Genomic DNA, 23,663 nt, shown 5'->3' on the forward strand with positions numbered 1-23,663 from the left:
CAACCAGAGGGTGAAGATCCCCTTGTGGCCCAGAGAAATATTTATGACTAACATGTTGACAATTAGTCACAAAGTAAGTTCCTCCAGAAGATGGCTCTTATAATTGGGGTTTTATTTCCATGTTACTACTCCAAGGTACTTCTCTGTACTTTTCCAAGACTAAGGCTATGTGCTGAACAAATTCTGAGGCCTGAGCAAGGAAAACAGTTTGGCATAGCAGAAAGATCAAACCATTGTACAAGTCCTGGAAAGTTTTCTCCTTTGAGTTTGTGCATGAATCTCATGAACACATTATAAAGGCATTTCACATCTTCCACTGAAGGCGTTTACCACTATTTACTGTTCCAACACCAGCTGTCCTTACAACTTTTACTCTGGTTCTTTAGCTGAATGAATCTGTGCTCTTACTGCTTACATGTTGCTACACTTCCATTTCACCTGTTTAAAAGTGAGGTAGTGCTGGGAAGGAGTGCAATGCCTGTACTAAACATTAGTTTAGAAATTCTTCTTAATTCACACACACTTCCAAACTGAACTATTATCTGATTTACTGCCAGCACAAGATCTGTGGTAACTGTGTTAAACACTCTGTGGTAAAGATGGTTATAGGAATAAAGACATCAGTTTCTAAGAGTATCAAGGCAGTAACAGTGACAAAAACCTATAGATTTAACTACAGAGGTTGTCAGTGTGGCACCCATGGGTGCTCCTGAAGTTTTCCCTTGGTGCCCATGAAGACTCTGAGCCCCACCCCCTTACTGCCCTCTTGGTTATGAGGTGCTGAGGGTGGTCACTTTTCCCCTCCCTTGGAAAGCACCATCAAGCTGAAGGAGAAAGTTAGAAGAGGGACACCATTTCCTACTTTGTCTTTCAGCTCTATGTGTTTTTCAAGGCTCAGATCAATTCTACTCTCTCCAGCTTTTACCCAGAACCCTTAGAAAAGTGAAGTATGTGTGCATGTGCTTTTTCTGTGCCTTGGGTGGGTGGGTGATCCAAGGATTGGGTGAGATAAGTGGCCAGAAGGTCTGGTACCCACTTCACTCACTCTAAAATCCACATGTGGATTGGCAATCCTGACTTAATTTTAGTGCATTCCCCTAGGTCTTGTTGCTGAACTACAACTCCCATTTGCCCCAGAAAGCCTGGCTAGTGCCAGGGATTATAGAAGTTGTAGCTCAGAAACAGCTGCAGGGTCAAAGGTTCCCCACATCTGCAATAAATTACTAACAGAAGGGCTTTAAAAAAAAAAATCAACAAGTGTTTCACAGTGAGAGAATTATAAACATAGTTCCTGGACAGGGTGTAATCATGGACACATATTCATTAATACTGGAGATACTATATAGCCAGTGCTGCTATTTTCTTACCACCAATTAATATGTGAGGTGAAATGCAATTCCCTTATCTCCGGCAATATAATAGCAACTTTAGTCAAGGAAACACGATCACATGGTGGCATGACTAATGACATAATATTTTAAGGTTTCAGGATGCACTTTAAAATGTCTGAAACATTAAAACATAAAAACACACTTATTTTAATACAGAAAATTTGGCTGCATTAGTCACTGCTCTTGCTTCAACTGCAAAGCAGGAATGCCAAGCAGATTGCAACAGCATCCAAATTTGTGAATAAAAAAAGACACTCATTGTTTCAAGGCTTGGAAAATGTTGTTCATCATTAATGATCATCCCACATTTGGCTGCTACCAAGTTACCATGTAAGAAATCACAGCTAAGCATTAAAATAAGCACTGATCTCAGTATGCCTCATTTCTCCAGTAATCTGAAGTCCACTCTCAGCAATTCATATTTCATAAAGGTAACAATCACTGATGTTGATCTTGAAATACTAGCCCATTATGAATAATGTTGGCTTTAAACCTTTAACGATTGAGAAGAATCTGGTAAAAAGAAAGTGGGGGGAAATGCCTATGGCTCAGACATTCCAAGGTCATTTCTTGGAGAAGGACCAGCCATTTTAGGTCAGCTCTTTCACACATTCCAGAAAACCAAGATGTGAAATACACTGTATTGGGGGGAGGGAGGGAGTCAAGTTTTTCTGCAAGCAGCTCTGGTATAGGTGGGACTTTTAGACAAAAGGAGGGTGGCTAGTGACTATTCACTCCACTATCCCTAAAGTGCCAACCATGTGGGTCAGTGACTATTTTGTTCCAACACACTCAGGGGAACCCCTTATAAAGTCCTCTCATTTTGACACATTTTGGGATTAGGAACTGCCAGGTTGTTAAACTCTCATCCTATTAAGAGATTGAAAACATGAAAAGGGAGGGACACAAGGTTTTATATCCAGCACTGCCATTGCATTCCTTCAACCGATTTCTCATTGTGCAACAAAACCTCCCTTTTCATTCCCCTGCACACCCTCAAAATCTGCTCCAGAGGGTTGGAACAAATTTTTGGAGCCCATGGGGGCAGGAGGGGGAGGGAAAGTTCTGTGCTATAAGCAGAACTCTGTTTGCACAAGGTAGATTCAGATTTGCATCCTGTTGTGTGTCATGAACAAGTGAAAATATTCCCTTCCTATCAAAAGCGGCTGTTATATTACACACGCACGCACCAACAAAAATAAATGTAGCCAACGACCCCCCAACCATTTCAGAGATGTTGTGCTAGATTCAGCCACATCTCTACCTGGCTGTACATATGACATCAGGTGTGGGGCAGGTGGCTGGAGAAAACAACCTCATGGGCTAAACTGGGACCCACACAGTGCCAAATTTGGTGGGCAGGCTGAAGGTTCCCTGTCCCTGAGCTAAAGTATGATGTGCCAACAACACACATTTAGGGCTGGTGTGCCATATAGTAAGAACATATCTGTCTACTGCAAAGAAAATATGCAGGCATTGTAGCTGTTTATTTCAATATTTTCTTGCTTATAGCAACTCAGTACCATAGCAACATGCTCCTCACAATTCTGGCAACATCTGTAAAAAAGCAAAATTATCCCCTTCATTTCAAGAGCTAACATTCTCAATCTGATTTGACTGTAGTTGTGCTGTAGTGCTGACCATGCCAACCAATTAATTTTGCAAGATATGATAATTCAAAAGTTTTGGGTTGGGGTAAGATGGTTCTCCTTCTTGTGAGCATAACAGACCATACTTCTGAAAAAGGGGGAAATGTTTACAGTAATTTCCATACTTGTGAAACACCAAATTACAGCACACATTGAGATTTTGATTAAAAGCACCAACATTAATGTTCATTCACTATTTTAGTGGAACACATCCACAAATGATTGAGTTTAAGAGGTGGAGGTTAACTATTAGGGATCAGGCAAGTTAGAAATCAAGTGAGATACAAATGATGGATTTTAGGTCTTTCTGCCCAGTATTGGAAATATCACTGCTCTGGCAAAGTAGTCACAGTATATTCAATTGCATATGAAATTGCATATAGACCCCAAATTTGGCTGAACAAAACCAGTCCATTTTGACTTTCACCTCTGGAGTGCACAAGCAATCGTTCTCTGGTGTCATTATGGAAATAAAACTGCTATCAAGGATTATTGGTCTCATCACATGTAATCAAAATGTATGACTAAAACAATGCAGAGGTATTTGGTAAGAGACTGTTCTGCTCAGGAAGGAGCCACAGCTTTGCTAGCAAGTGCTGCTATTTAGTAGGAAAGACAGGTATAGAAGAAACCCACTGCTTTTGTACTCTCACACCGGTGACACAGGCCAGTAAAATACATGATGTGACCTGGATTTACTGTGCCATACAGATGTTTGCCTCTTTCTGGTGTGCTGCCTCCTCCTGATGTGCTTCTAAGAAGACAAAGACAGGTTAAAAGAAAGAAAAACCCAATCCAATCACCTCTCTCTCATATCTCCTTCCTCCTCCCCTCTGCAGCAGTCTTCAATTATTCACCTTGACCTTTATGTTGCTTTATGTAATCTGTAACTCGCTCTGCTACCTAGATCAAAGTTTCTTACATTGCCCATGGTGTGCTACTGAATATCATAGGATGTATTGGCTAACAGGCAAGTTCTACCACACTGCCAGAAGCTTGCTCTAACAACAGGAACAGAAACATGCTGCTGCCAAAGCCTCCCTGATCTGCGCTGGGGGGCAACAGCTGCAAAGCCACAGCAACAATACAGGTTTCCAGTAAGATCACTCCAGAAGCCAGCACCACTGTCAGCTTTTACGTCAGCAGCAGAGGCAGCAGGGCAGATGGGGTACTGCCACTTCAGTTTCCACTGCCCAAAGTGGCTGCTTCATCCCACCACATGGGTGGGACAGCTGGAAAGATTCTCCCGAAACTAGTCATAATGCCGCAAAGGGTTTTCTTCTTAGAACACCGAAAAGCGGGTTTCAAACATGATAACCCTACATTCTAAGTGTGGCAGCCAATCAGGACTGCAATACCTCAAGCACTACCTCTCTCCAAATGAACATACCCATAACCCTGAGATCATCATCTGAGGCCCTTCTTCATTGGTCTCCTCCATCAACACAATCATAATTGATTATTTATACCCCACCCATCTGGCTGGGCCTTTTCTCCAGTGGGAGCCCATCTGTGGAATACTCTCCCCAGGGAGGTTTGGCTAGCGCCTTCATTATACAACTTTAGGCACCAGACAAAAACGTTCCTCTTCAACCAGGCCTTTGACTGATGCCCTTTTAAATGTGTTGGAGGAGGGGGGATTATTGGTTATTTTTGTTTTTATTTTTTATGTACTTTGTGTTTTTTATATTGTAATTTTATGTTGCGAACCACCCTGAGATCTCTAGATGAAGAGCAGAATAGAAATTTAATAAATAATAATAATCATCCTAGTCTCTATTTAGTCCCAAACTGATGGTGTTAAGTTATAGGGTTCAACAGAGACTTGCAGGTATATGAGAGCACAAATGTGGGTCCCTAACTAAAGGAACTCACATCTGTAGCTTGCATTCCATATTTGCAAGTTGTTGCTTTTGCCAATTTCAGTCCCCAGGTGGGCTGATTAGCAGAAGGATTTGCGTCATTTGCAAAGGCTCCTCTTAAAGAACAAAACATGGAGTGATCTACACCCCCTATTGCTTTCCAATAAGGAAAAAAGAAGTGATATAAGCATCTGTGGAATGGTCTTTTGAAGTGATCAGAACAAGTAATCCTTTTATACTCTGAAGTAAGTATCCATTGCTTACTTTACTTAGCAAAAAAGATCACAAAGTACAATGCCCACTATCTAAGCTCAGAGATGCGTGGTGTTTCAAAGACACTGTGATGGAAGCTTGGGGAAATGGGATAAATGTTGGTTTAGAAAATAGTAAACATTTGCATTTACTGACAATAGCAATTGTATCCATCTAAATATTGTGCCTGCCTAATGGTGTGCTGTGTCTCATAACAAATCCAGAAACACAGGTTTCCTACAATTGTTTTTTCAAGGGTACACAATGAGGCAAAAGAGAATAACGCCGGTGGGTGGAGGGTTACTTTCCATAGGGTGCAGATGTTCTTGAGTCCCTTTCTACCGTTTAACCACTTTTTAAATTATAGCATTCTTGCGCCCAAGTGATGTCACTAAACACACTGAACTCAGACACTTTTCTCACCATACATTTTTCAAAACAAGAAAACACCTTTTCCTCAAGTGTTTCTGCACTGGACAACTAGAAAAACCAGATCGCAATATTGGGATAAATGTAGGCTGAGTCTCTTTCAAAAGTCACCCCTCCCTTCCATTCTAGACAGGAGAGAAAAATGGACAACACTCTGAAAAGACTGAGTGGTGGCTGCATCTGCAGGTAGATTGCTCAGACTTTTTCTTGTTCTCATGGTCTGTGTCAGGACGTGCCTGTGCTTCTAGGGGGAGCTCTGGGCCACAGAAACCACTTTTTCAATTTCCCTCTTTTAATCCATTTTCTTTCTGTGGAACAGGGGGAGGCACCCTAGGGATTTTTCCTATTGCTTAAGACAGGCACACATGTCATGGACCAAAGTTCAAAACCCAATGTGGACAATTCAAGATTCCTCCCTCACCTTTCCCACCACCCATTCCCACCACCCTTCTGAGTAATACCCCTCCCCACCTTCTCACTATATAGAAGGATCTGGCAACTTCTGTTTCAGTGTATCTGAAGAAGTGTGCATGCACACGAAAGCTCATACCAAGAACTAACTTAGTTGGTCTTTAAGGTGCTACTGGAAGGAAAAAAAATTTTTTGTTTTGACTATGGCAGACCAACACGGCTACCTATCTGTAACTATCCCTCACCTTTGTTACGGTAAAATCTGGGTGCGAGACTGCCCTGCCACCCAGCTCATCGGACTAAGTCCACGGGTCCCTGCGGAGGAAAATGAGCTCAGCCGGAGACAGGAGCAAGCTGCAGAAGATCCAAGTTTATTGCGCAACAGGTTCAAGGCGAGATTGAACAGCGAGAAAGGGGTGACATGAACTTTTAAAACTTCCCTCCATGTCCCAGAATACAGTGCAAAATACATCCCAGTTACATCATGAATACATTAAGAAGAGGTTGGGTTACACAGATTACATCATGAATACATTAAGAAGAGGTTGGGTTACACAGGATTAACATATGGAGGAGGGAGGGGGAATATGCAGAGCTGGAGATATGTGCAGATAAGCACATCCTGAGTACCGGTGATGAGAAGACAATGGTCCATGTATGCATAGTCTGCCACCTGGCATTGCCCGGAGGAAAGGCTTGGCAGAGTGATTTGACAGGATTAGTTGCTTGAGGGATTATGGAGGACAGGGGAGGTGTCATGGAGTCCTAGAGAAATTGAGCAAATTGGCACGTTGATTTTCTATGAATTTTATAGATTTTAGTCCCTTTTGACATTGACAATTGGACTCGGAAATAAATGGATATATTGTAGCGAAGAAGAAGGTGAAGAAGACATGCGCCCCCCCCTCCGTATCACCTTCTACCATTGCCCCAACACTTCTGACCGGATTTTCTGAAAGTGAAAAGCTGTAGTTGAACATCCACTGTAATTTCCCCTCTAACACGAACAAGGCTAATGAAAAGGGAAACCAGCATCTCAAGATGGTGGTAAACACCAATGCATTCTTAAGCTACTGCCCGTTAAAATAAGTTTGTACATTCAAATACAAAGGATAAAATGGCTGGGGGTGGGTGAAATCAAAAGATGTTCCCTTAGGAGAAAATCAAAGAAAGCTGTGTCCATTTCACAATCACAGTCTATATAGCATGCAAAATCAAATTAACTGAACCTTTAAAATGTCCTCAGTACTTTGCTGACACTCTGAAACCTCTTCTGATCAGCTTTATATACTAGCCACTTAATAAATCTCAGTTCTCAACTTCCAACTCCTACATTTTTCTGTAAGCGTAGGAGCAATTTACAGGCCTGAATGTTTACGTTAGTAGGTGTTAGGACACACATTCTTCAGGAACTGTAGCAAGTGATAAATGTTTCAATTGCTGTCTTACTATGAAATTAAAGCAAACAGAGTATTATGAACCCTATATTTGAACACTTGATTTCCCCATCAATTCTGCAAGCTTATAATTAGGTATTTCTCTTCCAGTTGCCAGGCAAACATTCAACCTGTGTTCAGGAAGCCAAAATAGATGTTTTCTTTTTCAATATTTCAAAGACTAATGGGAGGTTTTGTAGATTAAAATAGACTCTGGAGAGAGAATGACAGACTAGACAAACTTCTATGTGTGTTTTATAGGCACATATTACTATGATACATTTTGCAGGAAGAAAATAAATAACAAATTTCTAATGGTGGCTCCACTGTAAACATGTAAGTTGTACATGTAATTCTGATTCCAGAAGTGATAATGAGCTCCTCTGAAGTATCACTTGAACCACGCTAAATTGTCTTGGGTTCAGTTAACAAAACAAAACTATACCAAGTTAGATTATTCAATAATATTATTTCATGCAACTCCACAAGCAAGGTCTTTATATTTGCTTTTCTTACATAACTTCCAATTTCACTAGGAAAAGGAGTAGAGTATGGCACTTCTCAGTTAACTATACCTAATAAGCTTCTACTCCAAGCAAAGACAGTACCACTGAATGAAGGAGAGATGGAATTTACAATCAAAGTGGGAACAGGAAGAGACAGACAACACTGTCCTCCAGGAAATCCATTGACATCTTCTAGAAACTGTATTTAGGTATTCTGGCAAAATTTATACCTTGTCTGGTTCTTCTACATTAAATTTTCTCTTACCTAATCACCAAATACACTGCCAGAAGATTTATGACCATTTTGCTCACCACCACATTCACAAAGCCATTAAAGTCCTGCCTGGACATTTAGAAGAAGCAGCAAATGAGGAAGCAAAAGTGCCAGGTGAACTCTCAACTCTTTCTAGTCATACTTGAGGGTGCAATAGGAGGAAGGACATCCCCTGTGAAGATATAACATTCTTTTCTCAAAACTGAAGCACATCCACCTCGCATCTCCGTACACGACTCATAGAGTCAAGGAGAAGAGGACAGCATGAACCTTCCGTGCTTCCTCCAGTTCTACTTTTCTTCAGGAGACACTCTAGTCACCTATATAAATATAGTTAACCTACAAAGTAATCAACACATGATATTTGTATATACAGAACCAAATGCAGTCCTCCAGTCAAGAGGGCCTTTCTATTTGGCCCTTGGGACATTCCCTCCTGCCCAGCCACAACCCTCACCAGCTCCGCTTTGCACCCTCCTTGAGTGGGTTTGGCTTGGCTAGAATGTCTCCTTGACCCATCTTGTCCCTTATGTACCCAGTAGGTCACTGCCTAGAGCTTATCCTGCAAGTTCCAAAGATATAAAAAGCCAGCTCCACAGTCATTTGCAGCAGGGCTTTCAGTTGCCCCAGTTCTGTGGAACAACATTCCCCTTGAGATTCAGCAGGTGCCCACTATCTGAACTTTCCAGAACCAAATGAAGACATTTTTGTTCCTGTTGTATGAATAGGTCTCTGCCATTGGTGTCTATTTTGTTTGTTTTTTAAAAAAAACTTGTATTTTTTGTGTTGTGTTTTACCTGTTTTATTTGCTTTTACAGTGGAACCTCGGGTTGCGGATGTAATCCATGACGGAGGCACGCCCGTAACCCTCAGTGTTCGCATCCTGAAGCAACGCGTCTGCGCAGGCGCGATTTGGCACTTCTGCACATGCACGAGCGGCGAAACCCAGAAGTAACCCGTTCCGGTACTTCTGGATTTCCCACGGTCCGCAACCCGAAAACACGTAACCTGAAGCGTCCATAACATGAGGTATGAGGTATATTTTGTACATCGCCTTGAGATATAACTATAGAAGGAGATTAACAACAACTAATGATTCTTGCTTGCTTGAATGGCAATGGATGTGTGAGTGTGCATTGAAATAAACATACCTTCCAAGAGGTAAAATTAAATTTGTTTCTTTCTCTACTTTTCCTTCTGGCCTCACCCGCCACTGGCCTAGAAGAGAATGCAGCCCTGGGTCAAAAATGATTCCCCACCCTTGATCTACAGAAACATCATGAGTTTAGATTAATATGTAATACTTCTTAGCATATATGTAATGCATTCTGAGTGTTCAACAACAGGTCTTCACTAATATCCCTTATCCCAATTATTTCCATATTGCTTATGAAGAAGCATGACAACTTTGACTGGCATAAAGCAGCCAAGTAAGTTCATGGCCAATGTGAAATTTGCTCCAGGAACTTCCCTATCTCATAAAATGTCACTGCGCTAAACAAGCTTAATTAGGCCTATTTCTCACTGAGGTAGTAAAGCCATAGGTTGATTGCTCCTCCATGCATAAAAACATTTCCACAGAAAATAAACTTATCAGGAAGAAAACTAGACCCTCTTCTGACCAACACACTGGTTTCTAGATGAAGATTATTATTATTTGTACAGAGGAGCATTTAGTCATCTGATTCCTTACCAACAGTATCAATGCTACATGTAGCACGCAGCAAGCATGGCTAGTAGCGTTTTGTAATTTTATCTTCCAACCTTCCACAAATTTGTCTAACATCTTTTTAAAACCATCCAAGATGGTGGCCATTGCAACATCTTGTGGAAGCAAATTCCAGACGTGCCTCCTTTCATCTAACCTGCATAGTCCAGCATCCAAGTTCTAGTATAACGATAAAGTGAGAAAGGCTTCTGTGTCTGTCATCTGACTGGATATAGGTATTGACCAAGAACTATTGCAGATAAATACTTGTGCAAATAAGGAATTCTGCAAGATTAGCTTTCCCAACAGGGAGCGGCCCTTGATGCATAGAGTAAATGAGTGTTCTGCATTGGTGTTGACATATGATACCATACCACAATCATTTCAAGTATGCTGAGCTTTGAACCTTTGAAGACAACCTAAAAGCAAAAAATCACTGGGTTCAAACCCAAGCCATGTGCTGCTTCTGCTGCATGAGACCTATGAAGATGTATTCCACATTCACTGCCACTGAGAAACAAGGGGCTAAACCTTTGTCAACAGTCTGGCAAGACACACAAAATATGGCTTAGGCAGATAACTACATCAGGGCTGCATTAGATTACGCTTTTCTTGTTCTAGCAGTCAAGTAACACATCAGTGATACTACCAACAGGACTTCCCCTGCCAGTTACAAGGTCTGAAATAGTTTATTTGGTGTAGGAAATCCTCTAAGTACTTGGATTCAAGTTATTCCGGGCTTCGCACACCAGCACTATTTTCTTGCATTAGGCCAGGTAGCTCACTGAGAGCCCGTGCAGCACATTCAGTACTGGTGAAACATGGTCCCCATTTACCAACCGAGCAGCTGTGTTCTGCACTAACTGCAGCTTCCAGAAACCAGCTTCAAGTGTAGCCCCACAAAGAGTACACTGTAGTAGTCCAGATGGAAGGGAACTAGAGAATTACCGACTGAGGCCAATCTAGAAACAGCTGCAACTGGTGGACCAGCCTAATCTGCATATAGGCAACTATGACCACAGAGGCTACTTCTACCTCACCAGGATTCACCTCCGTTTTGGCCACCCATCCACCCCATCTCTGCTACTAGGCATCAGAGCAACCCCTTTACTGTGTATCCCAATTCAGATGGAATGGAGAGATAGGCCGCCTGTCATCAGAATGGTAATGAAACTATGCTCCAAATCCCCAGATGCCAGCTCCAAATGGTTTCATGTGGATACAGAATAGCATAGGAGACAGAATAGACATCTGCAGAATCCCACAGCCCCAAAACCTTGGGGTTGGAGCAATAGTCTCTTAATGCTAATTTTTGGTAGCAACCTTGCAAGATAGGAGCAAATCTACTGTAATACAGTGCCTCCAACTCCCATCCTTGATTCTCTCCATGACATCATGGTCAACGGTGTCGAAAAGTGCTGAGAGATCAAGAGGAACCAACAGGGTTGCACAACAGCCTCTCTATGGATAAAGCTCATCAGTCAGGGCAACCAAAGCTGTTTTAGTGCTTAGAGCAGGCTTGAAGCCAGACTGAAATGGGTAAAGGTAATCTATATCCTCCAGGAACACATGCAGTTGGCTGCTCACCACCCACTTGAACATCTTGCCCAGGAAAGAAATATTGAGAGTGGGTGGCAGTTTTCTAAAAAGTTCTAGATTCAGGGAGGTCCACCTCCTGAGGGGGCTCTCCACCACCCCTTTCAAGGCAGTGAACACAATCCTCTCAAAAATGTTTGAACCATGTCAGGGACCCACCCAGTCAATCCTCTCCTACTAGATTTCCTAAACATTGATGGACAGATTGAGCAGACATGTGGTTGGCCTCACTGCTCCAGGTGTCCACAACAATTGAAAAACGTGTTAGGAGAAATTCAATACATGGAACTGGAAGTGCACCATAGTCAATCCAGGACTGGACCATTTATGATTCCAGGCTAAATCGAGCAATCATAGCTTTATAACTGGGGAAAGCTTGCCAAGTTCTTCAATTGTCATGATATTCACAGGAATATGCTTCATTAGAGGCATGTACTTTGAACTCTGCCTACTCTTTATCATAGTTTCTTCATGACCTCTAGTAGAGATCAAGAAAGAAAAAGCGTTCCTCTGGTAACCAACTCACAGAGAAACTGTCCAAAAACTGTGCAAGTTTTATTATATTAGCAATGAGTTTAATTTTCTTGCACGGTCTGAAAGTGGCAGAACAAGGGCAGGCAGCTTGGCGAGTACCGATGCCCACACTGGTAATTTCATGACCTAGTTTGCTTCTTTTAGCCGCCGGCAATTAACATACTTTGGACAATTATAAACTGCATAAATCAACAGGCTTCCCATATCATTTCAAGAACACTACGGATGCCAGGCTCAAGTTGGTGGACATGCTGTAATTACTTCACAATATACTTATTCTTAAATTGTTAACCTTAGATGAAAAAAACAAGACATAACCTTGAATCAGCCCTTGTTAAGTCTTGTGTCGACTTGGAGACAACAGTTCAAGAACAATGAATTTCTGGATCATTTGCACTAGCCTCCCATTTCCAGTCTTTTAGCATTTTTGCCATTAAATTTCAGCTCTCCCAGAGAGCCAGGCTCCTATATTAACAATGCTGGGATTCTCTGAATTCTTAAGACTACACATCTGTGCATTGCTCATGTGGTGTGGGGGGTGGCACTGAAGAGGTAGAGAGAAAATAAAGGTGTTTGGGTTGAGAGAAAGAAGGAAATGCCTCTTTGAAAGAAGAAAGAACAGGGCACTGTAGTAGTAGGCGAGAACTTCAAAACTGATGCCACTCTGATTAGGACAGTGTGTTTCTAACTAAGTCAGGGATGGGGAACTTGTGGGCTTCCAATCTTGTTCAAGAACATCTCTGGAGTACCACCAACTCCCCACACCTAGTGCTTCAAGTTCTGCCTGGATGTGAATTCTGGGTCATATCAATCAACTCACAAGGCAGAAGCAATTTTCTCCCCCAGACGCTTACAAATTTTGCAAGAATTTCAGCAAATGCACAGACCCAGGATTCTTGTTTAAAATACAGATATTTGTTGATTCACAGCACATCCAACAACAAGCCAAGAACTGTGGAAAACATGGCAGGACAATTTGCAAGGAGATGAAAATATTCAAAAGGCTCACAAGTGAGCTACTCAATGAATTGAAAGATGTTCATACAGTTGAGTAAATTGCTCCCTGCTGACCGCTAGAAGTTAATCCACATTCTGAATCCAAATCCAAAAAGCTACATGGCAATATTTCCAACGTACAATTTTGAAAGCATTTTGAAATTAAGTCATGCTCATCTGTTTACTTGTATTCAAAGTAAAACGAGTACAGTATTCAACTTTACACAGTAAGCTTCCTGTGGTTTCCTCCCTCCATTTGTACCTCTTACCCACTGAATTCCTTTGGTAACTAATAAATCATGTGATGGCACTTTGACCTTGAGGAACCAGGAGTAAATGTTGAAATTAGGACTCTGTCACCGAAAGATCACACACAGAAATGTATTTATTTAGCGGCAGCAGATCAAAGTCTGCTGCCTAAGGACACAGAGCAGAATGGGGGGGGGGGGAGTATAGGGAAGAAGTGCTAAAAATGAAGCAGCTTATTCTATACAGCCAAGACTCTTTACAGACACATAAAATAAAAAGTGTTTCCCCTCCCCCACAGCTCAACATATACCATAGTTCAATGTGGAGCCAGCAGCAACATAGCATGTTTCTCGCACAGTGGAAGGAAGAGCAGCCGTGCTCAGGTTCACCTTTTTGTTCCAGTAATAGCTCTAGGTTGGTCTTGACCATAAGAACCACCAAAGAGCACAACACACCTTAGAATTTTATAAATTCTCCCTTTACAAAGCTACAAGGGCTATCTGCAGCACCATGTGAAGGCTCAAAGTCACTTCTCCAAGGTTGTTTTATCCGCTTGTAGAAATCTATATACTTTAGAACTCTTGCAAACATGAATCTAGAACCCTGTTCCAGGGAGAGACTGGGAGTAGTGATTTCAAGTGGAAAATACAACTGGTGGAAAAACACCTGCTCTTACCATTCTCATATCCCCAAGTACCCTATTGCTCCTCGGCACAGCCTCCGAATGTTACTTTTCATTTCAAAAACTATTCATAGAATCATAGAATTGGAAGGGATCCCAAGAGTCATCTAGTCCAATCCCTAGTCAATCTAGTCAAAGCTGTGATTTCCCCCTCATGTAGCTTCAACTATAAAAAGGTAAAGGTAAGTCCAGTCAAAGGCGACTATGGGGTTGCGGCTTTCATCTTGCTTTTCAGGGCGAGGGAGCCGGCATTTGTCCACAAACAGCATTCCAGGTTGTTCTGGCACAACGGAACACCGTGATGGAAACCAGAGTGCATGGAAACGCCCTTTACCTTCCTGCCGCAGTGGTACCTATTTATCTACTTGCACTGGCGTGCTTTCAAACTGCTAGGTTGGCAGGAGCTGGGACAGAGCAACGGGAGCTCACTCCATCATGGGGATTCAAACCGCCGACTCCCTAGGCGAAGCCCGGGAATGCAGGCAGCTCTGCACAATCCTTGGGAGCCCGGCGCAAAGTCGCGCCGGTCTCCCAAGGGTTGCGCAGAGCTTCCTGAAGCCTGGAGAGCAAGAGGGGTCGGTGCGCACCAACCCCTCTCGCTCTCCAGGCTTCAGCGAAAGCCTGCATTCGCCCCATAGGACGCACACACATTTCCCCTTCATTTTTGGAGGGGGGGAAGTGCGTCCTATAGGGCGAAAAATATGGTACTTTATATGCCACACTTCACTCTGTATGATGAATTGATCAATCCGTGGTTATTTTTCGTGGTGGTTCTGGGGACACTCCCATGTTCAGAAATCAGAAATACTACAGCAACCCAACAGCTAGGGGGCAGCAGCAGTGGAAGAGCGCCCAATACAGTGGTACCTCGGGTTAAGTACTTAATTTGTTCCGGAGGTCCGATCTTAACCTGAAACTGTTCTTAACCTGATGCACCACTTTAGCTAATGGGGCTTCCTGCTGCTGCTGCGCTGCCAGAGCACAATTTCTGTTCTCATCCTGAAGCAAAGTTCTTAACCCGAGGTAATATTTCTGGGTTAGCGGAGTTTGTAACCTGAAGCGTATGTAACCCAAGGTACCACTGTACTGTAGTTGCTTTCAAGCCCTGCTTATGGGCTCCCTGGAAGCATCTGGTTGGGCACTGTGAGAAACAGGATGCTAGAGTAGATGAACCTTTGGTCCGATTCAAGAGAGTTCCTCTTATGTTTTCAATTGTTTGCATTTGCAATGCTAGGACTGCAATAAAACTTCAGATGTTGAACTGCACGGCTACATTACAATTACCTTATCAGCATTCCTAGTTTCAACTAGTTTTAAGTGGGCACAGTCAAATCTTACTCCTGATAAGATTGTACTTAAGAATGTTTCACATGTTTTAATGATTAGTGAGGAGAGAGAAAAATCAGATGTAACACTTGCTGTTGCAAGTTGTTCAATAATAACCACTCAACAATGAGTTTTGAAGAGGTTTTTTTACACACAAACACGCACACACGCGCACACACACACACACACACACACACAGTGAAGAGCATTGTAGAAAGACAAACATCACACATTTATTTACATTGCAAATGCTCTCATCATCCAAACAGTGGCGTTGCAATGGGGGGGGGCGCTCCCAGTTCCATGTCTACGGGGGTGACAGGAAGGTGCCCCGCCACAGTGGCACGAGCAGCCATTGCGCCACAGGAGCCACATGTGGAGGACCCTCCATTCACGGCTGCAGCTGCGAGCAGAGGATCCCAGCGCCGGCGGCAAACTACTATGTACAGTGCATGTGCGGCGTCACACTCATGCACTGTACGTAATGATGCTGCACATGCGCTGTACATAGCAGTTTGCCGCCGGCGCCGCTTGAGCGCCGTACAGACGGCAGTGGGATCCCTCCATCGCCGCTGCAGCTGCATGTAGAGGATCCTCCGTTCGCAGCTGCAGCCACGAGCAGAGGATTCCAGCACCGTCCGTATGGCGCTGGAGCGGCGCCGGTGGCAAACCGCTATGTACAGCACATGCGCGGTGGCGCTACGTACAGCACATGCATCATACGTAGCGACACCGCACATGCGCGCTATGTAACGACGCCCCACCCTGGGTGTCACAATGCCTTCGTTTGCCCCTGCATCCAAATACAGCTAACAGCATGCATTCTATTTAGAAGAACTGTCTTTCAAATCCTTAGTAGGAACACAGGAAGCTGCCTTGGTCAGACCCTTAGTCCATCTAGTTCAGTATTGTCTACACTGCCTGGTAGCAGCACTACAGAATTTCAGGCAAGGAGTCTCTCCCAGTTCTTGCTAGAGATGTAGGGGATTGAATCTGAGACGTTCAGCATGCAAGGCAGAAGCTGTACCACTGAGCTACAGCCCCAGGAGGAACAAAATCTAATGTTTCATGCAGATGGAACTCAACTCTGTCTGCACAAACACCCAAACACACGAAAAGACAAAGGCCACACTTATTCCAAAAAATATTATTTCTGCTAAGATCTGCATAGGATGTTGCTTAATATCTGTACCCTATTCTTCTGCTCACGGAGCAGGCATAGCAACTTACAGAAAGCACACACAATATAATTAAAAGCTATGAAACAAACCATTAATAAATGTAAAGCAGTTCATTAAAAGCAACAAACAGAAAAACTAAAGTATTAAAAGCCGTTGAAATAATAAAAAAAAAATTTCAGGTCTGACAACAAAGGGGGCACCAAGTCCATGAGATTTCACTGGCACTACAACCAAGACCACTCAACTCTTTGGTTATCAGGCAAGTGAGCACAAGACATTGGCTTTGCTAGTTCGCACATCACTTTAAACCATAGTTAAAGCCAGTGATTTTTTTTCTAAAAAAAAATGTTTAGGGGTACTCTCATTTTCCTGCTCATATTGAAATACTGCCCCTCAATGAGGCCAAATTGAGATTCACAAAATGTTTAGGGGTATGTGTGTCCCCCCCCCCAGAAAAAAGCACTGCTTAAGCTAAACTAAACCATGGTTTTGTTTAGCATTATGTCCAAATCCGGCCTCACATTTTATTTCTCTCCATCAAACCTTGAACTGCAACCAAGGTTTGTTCGTGGCCTATTGCTCAAACTTCGTTTGGAGGAAATAAGACATAACACTAAACTAGGCCCTGACTTAGCTCCCAGCAGCATGGCAGGAACAGAAGTGGAGGCGGAGCAAAGTGCCCTCAATTTCAGCAGCATACATCAGCCTGCTGTGTGTTCAACTTTCCTATGGTTTAAACCTGTGACGTGCAAACAAGGCCAATGGTACAGATAGGAAGACCTTCAGGCAGAAAGATTTTAATACGGGAGCAGATGGTTGTTGATTTAAATACAGTGAGGTTATGCCAACCCATAATAAACAGCATTCGGGGAAGGAGTTGGGGAGGGGGGAATATGCTGTAGCATTGATCCTTAGAATATGCACATTTAAAACTTAAAACACTTTATCTCGAAGCTATACTCTTCTATTCCATACTTCTATTAATAAAAAGAGAGAGAGGAAAGAAGCAAAACTACCCTGACAACATTAAAAGCTGCTTGCTAAAAAGCCACTTGATAAACAAGAAAAGACAAGGAAACTCTAGGTGCTTGAAATAAGATAAGACTACTGCCCTGTGTCTCAACAGTGGCACATGCACATGGATAGGACGGTTGCTAAAAATATGCCCCTGAGGATGGATCTGTTCTGAAACACTTTGGGCATAAGAATAAATCACATTTCAAGCACCTGGACTTTTACTTTATTTCATTATTATTTTTTGCCTGCCAATAGTGCTTTTGCAGTTTTGTGGTTGGTTTTTCTGACATTTTATAAAACACCTGAGAATATTACTTTCTGCCCTGCAATTTTAAAGGTTTCTTTACATTATTCAAGTGACCTTTTTGAGAACTGACTTTAAAACCAGTAAATTATGAGGAAACAGTATAGCACCGAGCCATTTCTGATTTGAATTACACCTTCAGCAGATGTTTCGCTCCAACCTCTATGAAATGGAATAAATTGTGTTTTAAGATCAAATTTTATCCCCACAAGGTTACAGTCAGCTTGCTATGTTTAAAGACTGCTTTCCTATTCTTTAGTAAATGTAAAAATGTAACAGACAGCACTGTTTACAGGAGCACCATCATTAACACCACAGTTCCCCTTTCAAATTCAGCCCAGAAAAATTCTCTCATTAAACCCACGATACAAGAAGAATGTTAACAGGAATTTACAAAGCAGCTGAAAGTACAAACACACACCCACGTTGGCTTATTAATTAACTGAGGCACTTTGAAATGCACAGTCAAATTTCTGGATGCAAGCATGGCGATCAATAGCAGTACTTCCCTGCTGAAAAGGTAGAATACTGCATTCAGTTTAGCAGCCACAATTCAAGGAGGATGTCAAAACACTGGAAAGAACTGATAGGAGACCTAGAAGAATTGTCTGTCACAGAAGGTGAAAACAGGAAGAATTTCCCCCAATTTAAAAACAGCTCAGTGCTAGAATGAACCATCTAGTGATGTTTTGGAATATTCTTACTAGTTTAAGAAGAAAGTTGGAGATGCTTTTATGAAGCAGTCTTTTAGGTACAGAATATCTTGTCTTAGGACAAAGGTATGGACAACCACTACCAACTAAGATTCTATTACGGGGTGAGCTCCTGTTGCTCTGTCCCAGCTTCTGCCAACCTAGCAGTTCAAAAGCATACCACTGCAGCAGGAAAGCAAATGGCATTTCCGTGCGCACTGGCACTTGTCACAGTCTTCCATGCTCCAGTAGCAGTTTAGTCTTGCTGGTCACATGACCCAGAAAGCTGTCTGTGGACAATCGCTGACTGAAACGCAGCCTGAAAAGCGAGATGAGCTCTGCACCCCATAGTCACCTTTGACTGGACTTAACCATCCAGGGGTCCTTTACCTTTTACCTTGTTTATAAGAGAACAGTCCTGGATTCAAAGTCCCCCTCAACTCCCATTATCCCTGTTGAGAATTCCATTCCTCCCAAGCTGCAGATGTGTGGGATTGTTACATGCCACATGTCTGTTTACATTCCAGCACTGGAGTCTTGTGAGAGGAAACTGAGATACGCTGTTTCCGCTCTGTATAGCTTTTGCTTTTGCAGTTCTCTCTCCGAGGAAGAAAGACAGAGAAGCCATGTTTTCTTTGTTCTGTTACGTTTGATTTATTTTGCAATAAATTAGGCTTGGATGTTACTCCTCAAGGCTGAGCTTCTGTTTTGAACTCTGCTAATCGTGTGGTCATGTCCCTGGATATGGGCCACATCAGCATGACAGGAGACCAGAGTGATGCTGTGTTGGCGGGGGAGGCACCAGGCCTTGGCGTTATCACCCAGCAATCCCTAGCTAACAGGACCAGTGGTCAGGGATGATAAGAACTGTAGTCCAAAAACAGCTGGAGACCCAAATTTGGGAAGCTCTGCTTTAGCCTATTGAGATGCTGCTGCAAGAGTTTCATGGACATTCACTGGATAGTGTCCACAATAACACTCTCCTAATTACTCCATGCTGTGGTCCTAATACTAGAACTGAGTTTTTGAAGAACTGCAGCTTATTGAGTACGTACTAGGAATAGGAAGCAGACCAAAAAAGTAAGAGGAGCTTCAAATATAATGTAAGTCTTTATGACATCTTAAGGCAATGTAATTGGCGGCTATAGGGTTACTGCGGAGAGTAACTGTCAATCTGGTTTAACAATTCTTCCCAAGCATGCAAATAGCAGTTTATGACATTTCAGAAGCAAAGGAATCTCAATGTTTACACTTTTAGAAGGAATTTTTTCTGAACAATGAACTTAACATGTTCATAAGTTTTATTGAACAGAAGTGGCTAGAGAAACTTATACAAATGTATACAAAGTTCCTTTATTCATATTCAAAAGAAAGCACTGCAGTCATCAGCTGTATCCAGGCAGAAATGAGTAAAATGTTCGGGAAAATCCATACATTTGGCAGCCCATGTCGGCAGTAGCTCAATAACTTTGCCCCCCCCCCCAAAAAAGCTCAACAACTCTGCCTAAAAACAACAACTCTGACCAGAATTTTACTCTTTCAAATATGGCAACCCTACTTAAAGTGGGTAGAGAAAGAGGTTCTCTTCAACTTAAAAACAGAATGGAAAGTAAATAAATTAAATTTTGAGTAGGGAACTATGCACACTGAAGCAAACATAATACAGTACTAACTTTACACACATGTTGATGTCTAAGTGGGCCATTACCACAAACATCTTGCAATTGTAGTGGAAAGAAACGTCGGTTTCTGCATACGGCTACCATGAAAACCCCAATAAAATACTAGCATGGGAAAATGTACTGTAAGTATGGCAGAGGTATAATGCCAATCATAAAAAAATGATACAGCCATATTAAGTTCCAACCATCCCAACTAGTGTTATCATGCAGAAGTTTCAGCTACTAATAATGCAATGGAAATGGATCAGCCCCATACAAGAAGGAAATATGAAATGAGGACTACCTTAGAGACTCATTTGGAGACCCTGGGTGGAATTCAACATGGCACTACATTGAACATTCCATCTGTGCAAGCAGATACGCTTGCCAGATGGAATGATCCCCCACCCGCCCACCGTACGCTGTTCTGTGGGTTCTCTCAACCCCCATAGAGCCAATTTCAGGGGCACAGAGAGAGGAGAAGCAGGAAACCTTTGCACAGGACTTCCACTGACAGGGTGGATTCCTTAGATGAATCACACCCATTATATAGAGATTTATAAAACTCAGGTTGTATCATGTGGGCAGAGGAGCAGGAAGGCAGAGCACATGAGCCTAATGCTATGAATGGCAGTGCTGGCAGGGACTGAAGGGGCTTGCTGCCCAAAACCAAATCTGGGGCTTGGGACCAGGACAGTAAAATGCTGGTTTAGTGCTATAAGTAAACCACACCAACATGTCATTCATGCTATATTTTTAAGACAGAAGCCTCAACAGGTTGATTTTAATATACTTAAGGAATGTCATTGTTACCTTTTTGCTTCCTCTAGGTGGCATAAGTACTCATAAGCGATATTCTGACGTCGCCTTTCATCCATTTCCTCCGCTGAAAGCCGTGCATCATCCACAATAGCTGTAGATAAAAAATCATGTCTAATTACACATAATGAAGAGTAACAATTACAGCTTGGGGGAGGGAATGATTTGTTAAATATGTGCAATTGCTTTTTATAAATTGGACATTATTCATTTTTGCTTAATGCATACATTTAATTACCGTTTGTTAAACAAATGTATATTTTAACATATATATTTTTTAAAAAGAAATATAGTATGAAAAGAAGGAAGAGAGGATCCTGAAAATGTGAATACTTTGCACCCAAAATTAACAGTTGCTTCAAAACAAGCTTACAAACTTGCAAAGTGTACTTTCAGCATTCTACAGATAGTTGATACATACTTAATCATTTCAAGAATGCTCATCCCATTAAAAGATATTGTTTATTCACTTTTTAAAGGCAGTAATCTTGAGTAAGAACAACTGTGAGATATTATTTCCCCACAAGCATTTCCAAAGTAGAATGGTAAACAAAGGCTAACAATTAAGAGGACATTATGAACTTCAATTACAAAACAGTAGAATATAAAATATTTAAGGGCAATGGTATTTAATGGCAGCATGAAATGATAGATTTGGAGATTCAAAGCAAGTGTAGTAAAATAATGCAGCTTTCAGTCATATTCCAATTTGCTTCTTTTAGGATAAAAATAGAAGGATCTCATCAAAACCTAATGATCATCCACATAACAGGAGTATAAAGCACTGCCATTCCCTGTGGCCTTCTGACTTTCCTCTGCATAATGCGGTTCTGCTAATTTTCTGGACCCATCTGAAGCTACTAACTTTGGAAGCATTTTTACCAGTGAATTTAGTTTTGGGCCACATTGCTAAATGGAACCTCCACATCCAGAAGCAATCACTTCTGCCCTAAGAATTTTTTTTTTTTTAAAGCCCTGCTGGATCAGACCAAAGGCCACCTAACCCGGAATCCTTTTCCCACAGTGGCTAACCAGATGCTTCTGGAAATCCCAAAGCAGAGCATGAGTGCAACTTAACTCTCTTGCTTGCGTTCCCCAGGAAATGGTATTCAGAGGCATACTGGAAATCATAGATAGCCCAATCACCTATCTATCATCCAACTATCTTTAGTCGTGATGGCTATCAATATACCTATACAATATACCTATACCTATACACACTGAATGTCTCTAAAACAGGTTTCAAACTATTTTAATCCCTTTTTTCTATTCAGCAATTGGGAAGTAAAATTATATACTCACTTTTGTGGGACTTGATAAAATCTTTCACAAATACACACAACAATATGGCTTTCTAATTTATGATTGCAGAGGAGAGGAAGCTACATGAATGTTTTGAGCAGTTATCCATTCGTCTCTGCCTGAAATAACATCTTTGTGACTCCACACTGTCAGATTATAGATTATACATAGACAAAGAGGCTTCACGAGCTTTGCCTCTATAATTTAAAAGCACTTTTAATACTACTGTAGGGTTGCCTCAATATGAAAATTAGATTGAATTGGAGGAGTGTAAACAATGGTTCTTCTATTTATATCATACAAACAAAATGTCCATTAAGTTTGATGGGCAGGGTAGGGAATGAAAGTTTCAGCCCCAACCCTACTTTCCTGCTATTCTTTCCTCCCATCCACAATCAAGGCCAAGGTTAAGGCAGCATGTCATAGCAGCCTGGGTCCCACTTTCTGTATTAGCAGTTCCCAACCCCAAATTCCACAGGTATATTCTAGGGTACAACACCTTTGAAATGTTATAAAATGAAATCACAATCAGATCAGCTTACAACTAAAACAAAAGCATCATCATAATAAATAACTGGCAAGACCATATTCCCAAACCATCTCCTCCTCCTCCTGAAAACACAATAAACCCTCAGACATTACAATATGACCTCCAGGCAAAGAACACTGCCCCCCAACCCAGGAGCAGTGTTTGGTATACGGTGATCAAAACAGCAACACTGTGCAATGTCTACATCCTTTCTCACAGGGCTCAAGTGGGCTCCTGGTTTTGAAGAGGAGAATGAGAGGAAGAAGGAACCACCCACTTGTTGACTTCTGCAGCCATCAGTAGCCACCAACAAGTTGTGCACCACCTCAACCTTGCCCCAGTTTCTCTGAAATTGATCAGCAAATTTCATTCTGGTGGCCCATGGCCTGTCGGTGAAGGATAGGCACAGAGCAACCGTGAACGGCAGCAGCAGCTGCTCAGGGATGGACCAGAAGTGATGGGAGGGAGGAAGTGACTAGAAAGGGGTAGAGAGGGGATTAGGAGTCAGTAAGACACAGAATTCTATTGTATAACAATCTGAATTCTTGAAATTCACATTTTAATGCAAAAATAATGCAACAATACGATTGCTACAACAGGCAGAAAAATTATTAAGGGATCCACCAAGATCCTAAGCAATTTTGACATATAACATGTTGCAGTAATCTAACCTAGAGCTTACCAGAGCAAAGATAACAGAAGTTCCGGTAGGTTATCCCTGTCCAGATAGGGGTGCAGTTGGGCCATCTGCCAAAATGGCTAGAAGGCACTCTGCACCACCAAGGCCACCTGTTATGCCATGAAGCTCACAGTTTAGATATGATGAAACCCTCTATTCAACCCTAAATATGTCAGCA

General features: G+C 42.1%; 1 protein-coding gene across 2 annotated transcripts in view; it reads right to left on the reverse strand.

The window, feature by feature from the left end:
• Positions 1 to 23,663, reverse strand: part of IQGAP2 (IQ motif containing GTPase activating protein 2) — a 130,189-nt gene that overhangs the window by 82,757 nt on the left and 23,769 nt on the right. For both annotated transcript variants that reach the window (XM_083577344.1, XM_083577343.1), the window contains exon 2: positions 20,970 to 21,069. In XM_083577344.1, the coding sequence (XP_083433470.1) occupies positions 20,970 to 21,069 (100 nt within the window). The remainder of the gene's footprint in view (positions 1 to 20,969; positions 21,070 to 23,663) is intronic.

Source organism: Podarcis filfolensis (genome assembly GCF_964270895.1).
Source record: "Podarcis filfolensis genome assembly, chromosome: 11".
Lineage (NCBI taxonomy): Eukaryota > Metazoa > Chordata > Lepidosauria > Squamata > Lacertidae > Podarcis > Podarcis filfolensis.